The sequence below is a fragment of the Emys orbicularis genome, chromosome 18, assembly GCF_028017835.1.
Source record: "Emys orbicularis isolate rEmyOrb1 chromosome 18, rEmyOrb1.hap1, whole genome shotgun sequence".
In the NCBI taxonomy this organism is placed as follows: domain Eukaryota; kingdom Metazoa; phylum Chordata; order Testudines; family Emydidae; genus Emys; species Emys orbicularis.
Window position 1 is genome coordinate 26,271,771 of NC_088700.1, and position 16,205 is coordinate 26,287,975.

General features: G+C 44.7%; 1 protein-coding gene across 1 annotated transcript; it reads right to left on the reverse strand.

The window, feature by feature from the left end:
- Positions 1 to 1,809: 1,809 nt before the first annotated feature.
- Positions 1,810 to 15,587, reverse strand: ZMYND19 (zinc finger MYND-type containing 19). The gene is made up of 6 exons (XM_065418899.1): positions 15,527 to 15,587; positions 13,444 to 13,503; positions 11,971 to 12,077; positions 6,330 to 6,470; positions 3,954 to 4,134; positions 1,810 to 2,475 (listed from the first exon to the last, which is right to left on the reverse strand). The coding sequence occupies exons 1-6, from the start codon at positions 15,575 to 15,577 to the stop codon at positions 2,332 to 2,334; spliced, it is 684 nt and encodes a 227-aa protein (XP_065274971.1). The 5' UTR covers positions 15,578 to 15,587; the 3' UTR covers positions 1,810 to 2,331.
- Positions 15,588 to 16,205: the final 618 nt, after the last annotated feature.

Sequence of the window (16,205 nt, forward strand, 5' to 3'; positions counted from 1 at the left end):
ATTCAGCCTGAGGCAGACACAACATGGAAAAATGTCAACCCAGCTACAGCTTGGCAGTTATAAGCAACTGAAAACAGTCCTGTAATGAGAAGCATTGGACCACTTTAATATGGAGTTCTACCAGCCCCACTTCTAACAGAGCAGGTTTTCTTCCTTCCTGCTGCCTAGCTCACCAGAGCAGCCTCCATATTCACTGGTTCCTTCCATGAAACTGGGTCAGAGCTAGAAACCACTCCACCGTTACCCTTTTCCAACAACTCCTGCCACTGCCTCTTCCTATTTCTAGTATCTTCTCTTTCCATTCCACAGCAGAGTTTAATTTTTGAGATAAGTGGCTTTCTCTCCTAATTCTTAGCTGTGAGCCAATGGCTTCACAGCTTTCTGTACTTAATAGACTCATCTTTTTCATTAGCGTTTCTCAAAACTTTACAATCCTGAAATTAAAATTATCTGACATTCATGGTTAGCCCCTAACAGTATCCAGGTAAGTCATCTATGCTCACCTTGTTTTTTACAAATAAAACCTACCACTATAGCAAAAAGTTAAACATTATTTCTAACAGATTGTTCTGTACAATGATTAAAAATCCTTTGTAATCAAGTGCTGTGGAAAGGGATTGTGGTCCTTAGTGCCAGTGCACTGAGATAGTGCCATGAAAAAAAAAAGTCAGTCATGCTAATTACCTGCCTATTTAAACAAGCAGAAAACAGGACCAGCATCATATGTATCTATGTCCCTTTTTGCATTCACAGGAACTTCTACTGGTTCATTTAAAGCAACTAATTATGTGCGATTTTATATGCGAAGGTGTTAATTAAAACCAGTAGAGTTATACTGGTATAACTCCAGGTACACACATTCCCATGAGAGGGCTTTTTCTTGGGCTTAGTTTATGTTGCTTAAGAAGGGGGTTTAAGCTACAAGAATAAAAGGCCCTTATATCTATTCAAGTATGACTGGTAAAACTACTGGGTTTTTCATGGCAGACTCTCGAGACAAATGAACTAGGAGGACTGACCCATGTACCAAAGAAGTGAAACCCAACTGAAGTGATTTTTTTCAGGTTCTTTAGGGTAACACTTATTTCACTAAAAACTTGCAGAAAAGCTATTTAAGAATTCAATACCTCACTCCTTTCTATTAAGGACTGAGAAAATTTGCACTGCATATTTGAGTCATCCATTTAGTCCCTCAAAAACAATAGAGAGCACCCAAATTTGACGTTTCTGGTATTTCTAAGGAAAAGTAAGCATAACGTTCAGGTATCTGTTATACATAATAAAAAAGCAAGAGGGCCCAAAATAATTCTCTTTTCCAAAGCAGGTCAAAAAAATTTTCCTCCCACATTTTTGGTGTTAATTTTCACTATTAAGTAAAAAAATTCAGAAATATATGATTTTCAGATTGATAGCATCTCTTTAAAGTAAGGAGTATCCCAAAGCAACCACTATACCTACCAGATCAGTTACAAACATCTGGAAAAGCAAGAGAAGATCCTTTGGCTACAAGTACACATTCATGAGCATGCAAAGGTTTGACAGCAGGAAACCAGATTTAACTTTCTGCAAACCCAAAGCATGATCTCTAGCAGCCCTTCTCCAGTGCAAGTGGAATCAACTAGCTCCATGCCCTTCCAGTCTCCTTGTTGATGATACCCTGAATTCTGGCCCAGTGTCAAGGCTTGGTGTACTAGAAAGAAAATGCTTAGTAAGAGATGTAAAGACCAAGTGTTACTGAGCTTCAGAAATGGCTAAAAGGGAACAGGAGAAAACTACAGAGCAGAGCAGACAACAATTCATTCCAACCCTTTACTTTGTTTGTTTTGCTTTTTTAAAATATAACTTCCATGCAGAGTTCTCCAGAGTAACTGCTGATGTCTGAGCCAGTCTCCTGGCCTTGGCACAGCCACAGATACTGTTTAGCCACATGGGAGGAAAAGCTTTTGCTACATGACAGTTTTTTTACTTGTAGGCCAACAATGTGTTCTCATCTGAACATTACAGTAAATGAGTCCTATTGAGAATTTCTAACAAAAATCTGTACATGAGTTTACAAACATATTAACATATAAATAATGAGAAGCTTCCTGCCTGGAGCCTCCACAGTAGTCTTTTTGCTTGAGAATACAATACTGGAAGGGAAGACCCAATCCCTTTCCACAGCACCAGTCAGAACTGGCTTAGTCCAGTCAGCTGTTCTACTCAAGCATCACAGGGTTTGTCTTCTTCAGTGCCTCTGGCTTCAATAAGCAGTCTGTCATTATTGTGCAAAAGCAAGAGTCCAATGCCTTTGAGAAGGAATCCTGCTGCTGAGAGGCCTGTGCCACCTGGTCATCGTTCTGGTCCGAGCTCTTGCTGGAAGGTTCGTTTCTTCTCCCGACAGTGCTTCTTGTGAGCAGGCCAGTCCTTCTGCTGGCACTGAGACCCACAGTACCTTGCTACCTGGCATCGGCCACATATATTGAATTCACGTAACTAGAAAAAACGTAGAACAGCTATCAGTTAGCCAGCTCAGCCCCAAGAGTCCAGGTAAGCCATTCCCCAAGAAGCCCGACACATGGACAAGCCCCACCATAAGTCTATCAGCATTTGGGAAATATGAACATCCAACAATTAGATTTCCCTGAATCAGCAGGATGTGCAACCATTGCACTAGCTTATGCTCTAAGGGCAATTGCAGCACTGAGAAGTTAACAGGTGTAATGAGCTGAAACCACAGTTTCACATTTGTTCTTACAGTGTTATAGTTCTGCCAGACAGTCCAAGTGTTCCCAGATCAGGAAAAAGAGACTAGAAGTACTGCAGAGGCTTAGCCCTCAAACTTGTGGATCATCAGGGGGCTTTGCGATATTGGTCCCAAAAGGGGGAAGGGAGAAAAAGAGATGGAGATCCCTGTTCGGGAGTTAGCACATTTAAGACTCAGACATTAAGGTAAGTGTTTGCTTAAAGGTTCACCATGTTTAAAGCTTTTTTTTTTTTTTTTTTTTTTTTTTTTTTTTTAAAAGCACTTAATTTGGGAGGATCCAGGGGGTAACCTGCATCTCTTGAAGTTTATCCTGCTCAGCATTCACTATCAAAAGGAAAAAAATCCCTCCTTGCTCAGACAAGGACACATCTGCTTCATTGAGACGAGGCTCAGCCCTCAGACCACCCCTCACCCAACCTACTCTCTGCCAGTTTCTCCTTCCAAAACTCCCTTGTCTAAAGGCTGCCTATCACCTCCTTCCTAGCAATGGCCAGGCATGCTACTACTTTGACTCCTCTACTGCTCAGATCTTCATCCACAGCTTTATCACCTCTTGTCTAATGCAACTCCCCTCTTTTCAGTATTCTGCAGCTCTCCAGCAGGCACAGAATGCTACTGCCCATTTTCTGACATACAACGCAGAATTAACACCCTCTCAGCAAGTTCTATCAGATCAGCTCAGGTTCCAGTTCAAGATTTCCTATTTTTAAAACCCTCAGTGAATTTGCTCAACCCTTCCCCATCACTGGCTGCCTTGCTGTCCCTTCACAACCTTGCCACTGATAGCAGAAGAGCCTTCTTTGCAGCTCATCTGGAATAGCCCACTTTGTGTATCTCCCACCATGCATGCTTGCTAAAGCATTTTGATATTCAGTCTGCGTGGATTATACATGTAACTGTGGTATACAGCCAATTACTCAGAGTATAAACACCCCGAAGCCCAAGGAATTGTTAAGGCGATCTAATGGGGAGTAATGAAATTCAAATGAAAAAGAAAATTAATGCTACTAGAAAAAATACCTTGCAGTTATTAGGGCAGGGAATTTTCTTCTATCGGGATTCAGATGAAGATCATTAGTGATGGCTTGAGACACTTAAAACTAGACAAGGCAAAGCACTGGAGATTACACTGCAGGGAACAATCTTTGGACACAAAGTGGCCTAATGGGTCTCTTCCATCGCTACTTTCAATGCACTTTGAACACACCTGTTTTTCAATCATTGTGCATGGCGGGTAGTGACATTCATAGTATGTGCATGAATTTTCCTCTTCCTCCACAACGTCCCCATTAGCGTTGTAATACCGCGTTACATTCAGCACAGGAAACTGCTCTTCTATTGGATCTGTGGGAAGCTGCTGGATCGCCAGCCAGTACAGACTTTGTTCCCTTTAATGGAAGAACATGTTTATTTCATGGGTTTAGAATAGACATTTATGGAAATTAAAACTGATTCAAGTTGTGAAGTAGGTAGTGCAGACACTGTCTTTAACCCCATTAGAGTTAAGGGTCCATTGCATTCCTCCCTTAACAGGCCTCTTTTCAGGATTCCTGTTTCAGGCCTGATGCAAAAGCCACCACCAAAACATGTTTAATTGAGGACACTGTATTTAAATAAGGGTCGATCAAAGGGCTTATTCCCCTGTTTTAGCTCTCCTGGCCTGCTCTAATGTAGAAACTCTTGCCATTCACCGGCTTCTGAAAGGAAGTTTCTTAAATTGACCAATGCTCTGAACACCATCATCTTACTGGTGCTGCAGCTATTTCAATTTAGTAGACAAAGAAGAAATTAAGGTGCTACAATGGGATTGAAGCCCATAGGTCTCCACTAACAGAACACAAACACTGTTCTAATGTTATTCAGGCTGCACCATACAATTAAAACAAAACATCACCCAGGGAGATGAGTGAGGTCTGAAACTTATTGGGCCATAGTCTATGCAGCGGAGCACAGACTCAGGCCCTCATAATATGCTAGCACAGTAGGATGGAATCTGATTCCAGTAACTGACTTCGTGTTTAACCTGAATACATATTAAGTTTGAATCCCACTGCGTTTGTTGGCTCATATGAGCTTTGCTGGTATTTTGGTGCCCCAGGATAAGAGCCACAAGTGCACTATAAGCAGCTAAATGTCAGATGACTAAAGGACATGCCACAGGCTTCAACACAATATTTGCACATCAAGCACTGGATTTCTCAGGACTAATGGTATGTGGCAAGATTTTTCTCTGCACTAAACTATGTTAGAAAGACCCCCAAAATAGTTTGCACTTGAGGTTGAGATATCGTCTCCCTTCATGTTTTTGGTTTAATTTTAGTTTCCTCAAGTTGCAGGAGGTAGGTTTTTGTCTTTTATTGCTTGATATTGGCCAGTTCCAATATTGTCATGCTTGGCTTGTTATACAACTCAACACTTTAATACATATTATGGGGATTGAGTGATCTTTATTACTAGTATGGCAACACAAGTCAAAGGATTGTTTCAGCATTAGACACTATAGTGATGGACATTACAGAAACATCTGCTAGATAGTTGTTGCATCTGCTGATGCTTCTACTTGACCTGAGAAATCCTGATATCACAGGTAGTTACTGCAAAACTACTGTGATGTCAAACTATGACTCCAAATAAGCACTCCTGATGGCCTAAGCCATCTACTTCAAGTCACATAACTCCTGATCGTAAGCACTTTACAAGCTACACACAGGGAACACTTCATCAACTGAACTGCAGCAACTTCTGGAAAGTTAGGAGGCTGCTGTGTAGCGTTAACTATTTAGGACAGGAACTGAAATCCTTAATCCAGTTAAAACTGCAGACTTAGTTTTATGATGCCCAAATGCCATCATCCAAGTGGAATGGAATGTATGCAACTTTAATAAAAAGCTACATTTGTAGCCAACAAGATTTTGATTGTTTTCTTCTTTCAACAATTATGATATAGTCTTGGCAGAATTCAATTTTTTGTTGTTTCAGTAGATATCGATGTATTTTAATTTTTTTTAAATTTTAATCTAAGTTTTCACAGTTGCGGAAAATTACAGGGGGGAGGGTTAGACAATTAAACACATTAAAACGCCAAAAGATAAAGCTTTATAATCATTAAACCACATATTGTCAATGTCACATCAAAATAGACAAAGTAATTATGCGCAAGTCAAACTAATAAGGTCAAGCCTTTTTTTTTGGTTTGGCAAAGTTTAAAAAAAAAAAAAATCTAAATTCTGGTCATCATCAATGGAAATTTTGTTGGTTTGTGTGTCCCTGCCACAATTCTAAAAGAAAAAGAACAGAAAAGGAGGGGAGACATTTGGTCACAGTGATAACAGGCTCTGTTTTATCTATAAACCACAATAAATTGTTCTCTCCATTTCAGATGGAGAAATGCAGGGACAGAAATTGTGAGCTATTCAAGATCAAATAGCTTGGTGTTAGATCAAGGTTCGTTTGTTTGGGTTTTTGTTAGAAAATAGTCTGGAAGAGGTAAGTGAATTTTGAAGATAGTTCCAAGTTAATTTGTTGGATGCAGCTTACTCCTGAGCTCCATTACATCTCACCCATAAATATTGTGTTGATATACCTTTGTTTACTAGAAATGTCTTCAGCTTTGGGTCTCCATCCCCACGGGACTAAACGCAGATTGTCCAGTCGGTTGTCCACCGTCACTGCGTTCAGATGCACCACTTGAAATCCTGGGGCAATCCCTCCCCGGTGCCTCTCCCTGGAAGAGATTAAATACAATTTGCAGTTCACAGCAAAGAACAGTTCTCCATAGACTATGAGTGGTGTGTTTCTTGACAGAAGGAGTAGTGTATCAGAGATACCATTCATGTCACTGTAGTGACAGATCTTAGCAGCATTCTTATTAGTAGTAAAGACTTATTCCACAAGTTTACTATTCTGCCATAAAAGTGCTCTATCTGAAAACTTTAATTGTAAGGCCACAGTCTACTCCCTTAATTGAAAAAGAAAATTACAAAATAAATGTTATAGCACTTCTGCAAGAAGTTAGGACAGTCAAGAGATGGATTAGATCAGCTACACTTAGGTGCACGTGTGACATGCACATGCAACACTACAGCTAGAGCTCCATTAGGAAGTCTCTAAGCAAAGACTTAAAGGCTCCAGAGCTTCACCAGTGACCAGCAAGCACCATTTTAGTGCCTGTAATTGTATACAGTACACACTATAAAGACTCCTTTGGAGGCATTGTGGGCTTTCGTGACCAGCAGGTACAAATAGAGATTTGTTTAAACAAAGAGGTTGGATAATTAGCATGTACATGCCCTGCTATATAAATCCCCCCCCCCCCAATTAACATTTATTTCCTCCTACTCATTTCATTCCCTACATGCCTCCCCCCATTACTCTTCCTTTCATCTTTCTTCTTCTCTTTCACCCCATCAATCTATTCCTTGTCCATGTGCAAGTGTTATTCCTGGTCCATCCTCCTTTTCCATTCCCAACTCATTTATTGTAGCAATCTTTCTCACTAAATCATCCCTGTCCTGAATTATTCCTCCATGTCTTACATCTCAGAGTGCAAGTTTGCAGGGCAGGGAGCTGGATCCGGCTATGTGCTTTGTAAAGTAATGAGTAATTTACAGCACTAAGAGAATTTTAACAGTAGGAGCAATGAACATAAAAGGTATTACATGTGGGGATGGTGGCACAGCTTATTCAGGTTGCCCCACACTTCCCATTATAAGTCCCTGTTTTCAGTTGCTTATAAAACTTTGCCAAATTTTAACAGTTTGAGCTAAAATTTTCCACACTGGGTGTCTGCCTCAGGCTGGATATTTTTGGAAAATTTCAGCCAAAAAGATTCAACTGTTCCTGAGAACAGGGATCAGGAAAAATATTTTGTGCATGTTAAAAAATTCTTGAGTCCTTTTCTTTGAAATGCTCTAGCACCTCCGTGCTTTAGACCAGGGATAGCCTTTGCATCAACAATGTGCCTTTTGCCTTCCCCCTGAAAATCCACCCAAATGTGGTCACAAGCCTTTCAAAAATTGCAGTTTGCACATGCTCAGTGAAGACATTAGAACTTAGCAGTAAAGATCTCTGATAATTCCATACATACTAAGCATGAACATGCCCCTCACTGCTCCCAGTGCCGACCAGACTGCAATGCGTCATCCTCATACAGCCACTAAGCATGCTCCAGCCCAGGCTGCAGGGGGCAAAGCTGGATTTTCCTTTTAATTGCTCCTCTGGACCTGCGTGGGACCAGGCACTAGAACAGGGGTGGCCAACCTGAGCCTGAGAAGGAGCCAGAATTTACCTCCCTCCCCGCACCTCCCGATAAGCTGTTTCGTGGCATGCAGGAGGCTCTGGAGGGGAGGAGGGAGGGCACGGCAGGCTATGGGGAAGGGGTGAAGTGGGGGCAGGGCCGGTGGCAGAGCCAGGGGTTGAGAAGTGAGCACCCCCTGGCACATTGGAAAGTTGGCGCCTGTAGCTCCAGCCCCGGAGTCGATGCCTATACAAGGAGCTGCATATTAACTTCTGAAGAGCCACAGGTTAGCCACCCCTGCACTAGAACCAAGAGCAAAGAGCCTGTCCGTCCTGTGCTCTCAATGACCTAACTGGTGGCATCTGATGGAGCCAGGGAGAGTTGGGGGAGTCAGACTGGGATGAGAAGACTGAGGAGTGGAGACTGGGACGAGGAGCCAGTGATGGGGCAGAAGCGGTCAAGCCTGGGAGAATGGGCAGAAGTGTGTGTGCCTACTAGGGTAGCCCAACGCCTGGAATAGAGACCAAGATTCCAGAGTCTCTCCATTCCTCTCCTGTCAACAAATATCTGTGAAACCCATTAGGAAAGTGTGCAGCTCATCCTCTTCGAGTGCAGGTCCACATAAGATGACAACCTATTACTTCTATCAGTTACCCCAGTAGCTCAAGTGGTAGAGGCCTGTGGAGTGGATCTAAATATTCCAACCCTGCTGTTAACATACATGGATGTCAGTAGGATGCCTAATGATGGAATTTGTTTTTTTCAGTTTGCTTTTTTAAAAACCCTATGAAATAATACATATGTTAGAAGAACACTACAGTTGCAAAGTCAAGCAGTCAAAAGTTAGGAAATGCCTGAATTAAAGTTGCACATGCAACCTTAATATGGCCCCGTGTCTAGGAGAGTCTTTAATTACATGATCAGGCTATTTTTTCCACAGGACTCCTCATGCCTCCGAGAATAAAAAGGATGAATGGGGAAGGAAAACTCATCCTGTGGGCAGACTAGCCAGAGAGACATGAAAATCCTGCTTTGGGGAATGAACGGGCAAAGGGCCTGTCCTGAGGACATGGTCAAGTACAACAGGGAAGAGTACGGAGCCCTTTTGCAAAGGACAATGGCAGTGTTGTTAGGCTGCTGTCACCATTTAGTCCCAACTAAGTGCTGCAAATCACACTCCATTGAAGTAATTAGGATAGAGAGAAACAAGCTTCCTCTTCGCATTCTGGGAGTAGCTAGTTTCCTGTGCCGAGGGCTGAGCTGTGATTTTAAACTAATTTATTTAAACTGGTGTCAAAGGCAGTGTAAACACTTATTTTGAAACCGCAATACGCTGTACTAACTCAAGATTGTAAGTAGACAACCCCTAATACGGCAACAACTCATCAGTAACATCAGGCAGACAAGCTTAGCTCTTGCAGTGCAAGTTGCATTTTTGCAGAAAATACCAACTGACTCAAATGTTTCTACCTGCTGCAGTTTTCTCCAGTTCTGAGATTAGGTTTAGACAAGAGGCAAGGCTTGGAGTTGGGAACAGTGACTGGGTATTGGATGAGGACAATAACACTTCATTGTTTCATTTAAAGACCTCAAAGTGCTTTAGCCTCACAGCCCACTTGGAGGGAGGGCAGAACGTCAGGCTTGGCCTGCCAAGGAAAACATGGGGTTTTGTCTCCCCCACCCCATTTTTTTTTTAAATGACTCCAAATTCATGTAAGTCAATCTGAATGACACTGGAGCTTGGATTACTGGGGCAGGAAAAAGCCTGAGGCCACTGACCAGGCTGTAGCTGGATGGTGCCTGCAACCACGTTGTGTGAGGAATTAGGCTCACCTGCTAGGCAGAGTCCTGGCCAGGCAGTTCTGCATGCTGCCTCCGCCCAGAGCACTGGCTTCACAGCTCCCATTGGCCGGGAACCATGGCCAACGGGAGCTGCAGTGGTGGTGCCTGCATGCCTCTGCCTAGCAGCTGAACAAGGGGGATGTTGCCGCTTCCAGGGAGCCCCCAGGTAAGCGCTGCCCAGAGCCTACCTCACCCCGTCCCGTTCCCCAACCCACTGCCCCCTCCCACACCCAAACTCTGCCGCTGCTGGGGGGGAGGGGAGGCATGGAGCCAGGTAGGGAGCCTGCTAGCCCCAGCAACCCAACCCCCCAGCACCAGCCACACGCCGCCACCTGCAACCCCCCTCCTCCCCCAAGCACCAGCAGGGGTCCCAGATCCCAAGCCGCTGCCCGCGCCCCCCACTCCCCGCCCCAAGCAGCTGGGCCACCCTCCCCCAGCATCCGCAGGGCCCCCAGGCAGGGGCATCCTCCACCCCAAGTGTTATTCACAGGTGTTTTTAGTAAAAGTCACGGACAGGTCATGGGCCATGAATTTTTGTTTACTGCCCGTGACCTGTCCATGACTTTTACTAAAAATGCCCGTGACTAAAACGTAGCCTTAATCATAATGCATACATGCATGGGGAGGGAGCATAAAGAGATGCTATTTTTTGTACACAATTCAACTGAATTCATTATAATTGATTCAAACAGTAAAGCAGTCATGTTACTGAAAGAGGGAATGAATGGGCTGCTCAATATGCAAACAGCTGGACCATCACGATGTGGATAACTTTCAATATCAGTCATTTGAACAGAAGCTGCATCGTTTTATGGAATTATTAATTCTATTTATGGACTTTAATTATTACAGCATTAGGTTTGTGTCCACTGCAGTGGGCAATCTGATTTACCAAACAATTATAGTCAGTTACCTTTGCAACAAGTTTAGCAGCATTGCCAGAGGCACTAAACCTAACTGGTGCAGAGTGCTAAGGACTTGTCTACACTTGAAACAATACAGCAGCAACGCTTCAGCATAGATACTACTTACGCTGACAGGAGGGTTTCTTCTGTCAGTATAGGTAATCCACCTCCCTGAGAAGTGGGTAGCTAGGTCGACTGCAGAATTCTTCTATTGACATAGCACTGTCTACACCAGAGGTTTATTGTTTAACTATGTCACACCCCTGAGCAACATAGCTAGGTTGACCTAACATTTCAGTGTAGATCAGGCCTTAGACACCAGTGAGGGGCAATATGTGAAAACATTATTGGGGGGGGGCCCCTCAGGAGGTCCCACAGTTGCATGAATATTTAGCCAGAAAATTCATTAAGCAATAGGTTTGAGTGGATAATTTCTGGGCAACTCCAATTTAGAGCAACAATATACAAACTCATTGAGGTGACCAGCAAACAATATCCCTAGGTTTATGTCTCAAAATAAAGGGCTTTCAGTGACTATTTCAGGATTCTCTCACCATGAGCAATTACCTTTTCTACAAACTTTTAAGTTCAGTTTTTAGTCACCAATGATAGCCAAGGATTTGCTCTGTGCATGAAAGGGAGCAAAATAATTTCCTACAAGATAGCTAGACAAGAGAACACACACTTTACAAAGTTAAATAACCAATTTAAAGTACTGAATATATCAAGTCAGCCTCTGAAGTGTTTAGATAGGCACAGGTGACTTGCCTGACAGAGAATCTAAAGCACTGACTAGTATTCAATAAAGTGTGCAAAATTTAAAGTTAGCAGCAAACAAAGCACCACTATGTTGAAACAGTCTGTTGAACCTTTAGCATTGTCCTATCCCAATCAATCATTCAGAAGACTGAGCAAACACAAAACATTCACATCTCACTGGTACTACTGGGAGTTATACTTGCATATCATGGGGTGAACAGAACCCAAAGGTTCTAGGAATTTAGTAACTCCTAGATTTAACCTATGGGTATAGATGGGCAAACAATTAGTTTCCCATGAGCAACATTTCTTACAGAGAGACTGGTTTTGTTCTTCATTAAGCCTTTTAACACAGCGAGATCTCTAATTGCACCCACTGTTAGTGTTCATAATGCATTATTTAATGTACAAACAAGCTGAAGATTGCAAGCTACATCCTTGACTGAAACCTTTAATATATTAATTCTTTGTACAACACCTACCACAGTAGCTCGTGCAGCAGACGCCCAGATCCCCTTCCTCTGTTTTTGTCAAAAGCATAAGCAAATATTTTAGCTCCATTTCCATCAGCATCTACCTCCATCCGAGCCTGGAGAGAAGGAAAGAGTATTCTGTGACCAAGGGCATCCAACTGTCAGCAGCATTGCTTAACATTCCCTTTGGGAAATGGGAGACAGGAAAGACCAATACCCGACATCATCTGCCCCCTGCAACTGCAGGAAACTGATTATATGCCACTTCATCTTAATGGGATTTTAGTTATTTAATATTTCTGCATTAGACAGAGAAGGTTCTGGGGAGAAGGAAGAGGTGGACTGCACACAGCAGAAATGCTATGGGCAAAGAGGATAGATGGTCCTGTGGTTAAGGTGCCAGCCTAGGTTCTCTGCTCTGCTACAGACAATGGACAAGTCACCTGGTCTCTCTCTGCCTCGGGTCACCGTTTGTAAAATGGGGATAACGGCACTTCCCAATCGCACAGGTATGCTGGTAGGATAAGTACATTAAAAACTGTAATGACTCAGATATAATGGTACAGGGGCCTTAGAAGTACTTTTGAAAGAGAGATAGAATTCACCATTGAGTCATGCAGTGCCCACACTTGTTGCTTCAGTATTTATGTTTTCCTCACCACACCACACCAGCTGCTAATGGGACTGGAATGGAGAAGGAAAAGGGAAACATGATCTCTCTCTACACAGACAAAAAAGGGTGTGTTTTTTAAACAACCCCACCCACCTTAACACCCACATACACAGTTTAATACCTTTAAGGACAGTTTAGCTGGTCTGTGAACACCACAGTCTTAAAGGTTGTGTCTACCCAGGTGTGGGGAGGGGGTTTCAATTGAGTTAAGCTAACTTGATTGAAAATACACCTTTTCTGCCTCTATAGATTTACCCTATAACTTAACCTTTTTAAACAAGGTTGCAGCCTAACAATTGTAACTATGTATGTCTTATATGTTAATATCCATGTTCAGAAGTAGACTTAGAGCAGGGGTAGGCAACCTATGGCACGCGTGTCGAAGGCGGCACGCGAGCTGATTTTCAGTGGCACTCACACTGCTTGGGTCCTGGCCACTGGTCCGGGGGTCTCTGCATATTAATTTAATTTTAAATGAAGCTTCTTAAACATTTTAAAAACCTTATTTTCTTTACATACAACAATAGTTTAGTTATATATTATAGACTTATAGAAAGAGACTTTCTAAAAACATTAAAATGTATTACTGGCACGTGAAACCTTAAATTAGAGTGAATAAATGAAGACTCGGCACACCACTTCTGAAAGGTTGCCGACCCCTGACTTAGAAGCTAGTAGTAATGTTAATAGCTATATATCCTCTCCAGAGAGGGGAATTGTGATTTGCTAGCACTATTCTAACCACAGTATGTCAAGAGTCTAATAACCACATTGGCTCAGAGAACTTAAACAAAGCTCAAAACACTTACCTCAAAAGAGTAACTCTCCACTAATGGGATGTCTTGTTCATCTATCAGCGTGTACTTTGTCTAAAATATACCAAACATGTTAAAGGCAGTTAAGAACAGCTGTAACTTTATTACTGAAGTTATTCTGCAATGTATGATTTAACTAGCAATATTTTAACACCGCAAGTAAGCAGCATCTGCACAACCAGTTCCTGATGACATCACTTTACTGGGAACAGATTTTTTAGCTATATTCTTTACACCAGGGGTTCTCAACCTTTTTCCTTTCTGAGCTCCTCCCAACTTGCTATAAAAACCTCCATGGCCCATCTGTGCCACAACTGTTTTTCTGCATAACCAGTAGATTAAAAGCCAGGGCTGGCATTAGGGGGTGGCAAGCAGGGTAACTGAATGTGGCTCACATGACAGGGGGCCCTGCAAAGTTAAGTTGCTCGGGCTTTTGCTTCAGCCCTGCACAGCTTTGGCTTTCTGCCCTGAGCCCCAGTGAGTCTAACACCGGCCCTGCTCTCTAGTTTACTTTGGCAGACCCCCTGAAACCTGCTTGCGGCCCCCCCCAGAGGACTTCAGAATCCTGGTCAAGAACCGCTGCCTTACACAACCGTGACTTGCCAGGTGAAGTGGGATGGCAAAGCACCCAGACCTTAGGCTTACTACAGGATCCACCAGAATTGTAGAAGTTATTAAAATATTAGTGACGTAGCAAGTTATTTACTCATTACCTAACCTAGACAAAATATGTTCAACCCTGTAGAACTAAGAACCTTCACAGCAGGTCTACATTCCAGAGCTCACCAACAGTTTAGTGAAGGAAAATGTCTTAGTGTTTCTATGAGACACACAAGGTGGGTGAGATAATATCTTTAATTGGACCAACTTCTACTGGTGAAAAGAGAAGCTTTTGAGCTCCACAGAGCTCTTCTTCACTGTTTCTATGCTTATTCAATTCCCTGCTAAAATATTCTAGGAGAACAGTTATTCTATGTATTCTCTATCTACACTTGTTCCTTTCAAATCTCCATTACCCCAGCACTAACTTAGACAAAGGGAAGAACAAAGTTAAGACCACTTAATGGCTACCACCCACATCTTTTCCGAAAATCTGGGTGAACCCTGAAAAAAATACATTGGCCCGTTTAGTAACATACTTAGCTAAGCAGAATGCAGTACTGTATCACCATCATGTACCATGCCAAAGATGCATCTCAATTTACTAAAAAGTTCGCCGTACATGGAATTGTCATACACTGAATTGGGAATTGAGTTTCCTTTTAGAAAGAGCTCTACTAAAAAAAATAAACAAGTTTACTGAATTCACTATAGCTCTAACAGACTAAAACACTAACTTGTTAAGTCATCACCAGTCTATATCCATTGCAGATTAAATATTGGTACCATTCAGGTGCCTGTGTGAAACAAACTTAAGGAGCTGGACCAAGATCCCAATGGACAGATCCAATGGACACATCCAAAGACCAATGGCAGCCTTACAGGCAATCTCAGATGGACAACAAAGGCCAGAGACCTGACCCCGAGCTGGTGCCACCAATGCCCGTATTGCATTTATTATCTGGACAAAGATTTTTAGCATCCAAGGGTGGAACCCCAACTCTTACACTCCTGCCTCGGACTACACCGTTTGGAAAGCGACTGGGATAGTAATGCCTTCTGCGGCCATCGCATGCACCTCACAGCTCAGCGCACAACCCTGCCCCTCACCACACGGCCCCAAAGCTCCCGCACTCCCAGCTCCATGCGCAACTGCGGCTTCACCCAGCGACACACCAGCGCGAGCGCCGGCTCCCCGCCCCCGGCACAGCCCGAGCCGGGAGCTGCACGCGAGAGGCCGAGCCACGCGCCAGGCAAGGGCCGAGCTTCCCACGCCCGCCGCAGCTCTGCCGCCCATGTGCCGGGAACAGCGGCTCGCCGCTGCAGTCCCCGGGGAGCCCCCCGCAGCCTCGCGCAGCCCGCCCCCCACCAGGGCCCCCGCCACGGCCGCGCCCCCGACCCGTCCCCGCCGCCCTCGGGCCCAGCCGGGCACTCCCGCCGGCCCGGCCCCCACCCAGGGCGGCTCGCGGCCCCTCACCTTGCCGGCCACCCGGCCGAGCCGCACGATCCCCAGCTTGAAGTCGGTCATGGCCGGGCTCGGCGCCGCCGCCTGCGCTCGGGACTCTGAGCCCGGGAGCCGCCGCTGCCACGCGCCGCCGCCTCGCGCACACCCGGGGGGCGGGGCAGCACACCACCTCCCATCCTTCAGCGCTCAGCCAATCACGGCACGCGTCGTGCCAAGCGTCACCCTCCTGCACGGCCCTCACGCCCAATCGGAAGGCGGTGCTAGGCGGGGTTACGTGGGGCAGCGGCCACACACAATGACGTCACACTCGCGGGAAGCTTTGTGCCGCCAACACTGGAGCGGAGCAACGCAACGGGGGGGGGGGGAATTAAAGGGGCCGCTGCCGCTCTCTTGCTGCGCCCCGCGCCCGTCGCGAGCTCGGAGTCCCTGTTCCCCGGCCCCAGACGGTAGCCCTGTCCCCCCTGAAGCCCTTCGCACTACCCCTGGCCTCCAGCCTTGTGCACCAGCCCCGTTCCCATGGGCCGCCTCGGTCTGGAGCCACATTCACCTGAGCCCCCCTGCACAACCCCTGGCCTGCAGCCCTCATGCACCAGCACCCATCCCCATGGGTTCCCCTGGCCTGCAGCCCTCATGCACCAGCCCCATGGGTTCCCCTGCCCTACCCCTGGCCTGCAGTCCTCATGCGCCATCC

Coding starts and splice junctions, on each gene's coding strand:
- ZMYND19 (XM_065418899.1), bottom strand. CDS start 15,577: ATGACCGACTTCAAGCTGGGGATCGTGCGGCTCGGCCGGGTGGCCGGC. Junction 6,471..11,970: donor CTGCTGCACGAGCTACTGTG/GTAGGTGTTGTA, acceptor AATCTCTTCCAG/GGAGAGGCACCGGGGAGGGA. Junction 4,135..6,329: donor GACATTTCTAGTAAACAAAG/GTATATCAACAC, acceptor CTTCCATTAAAG/GGAACAAAGTCTGTACTGGC.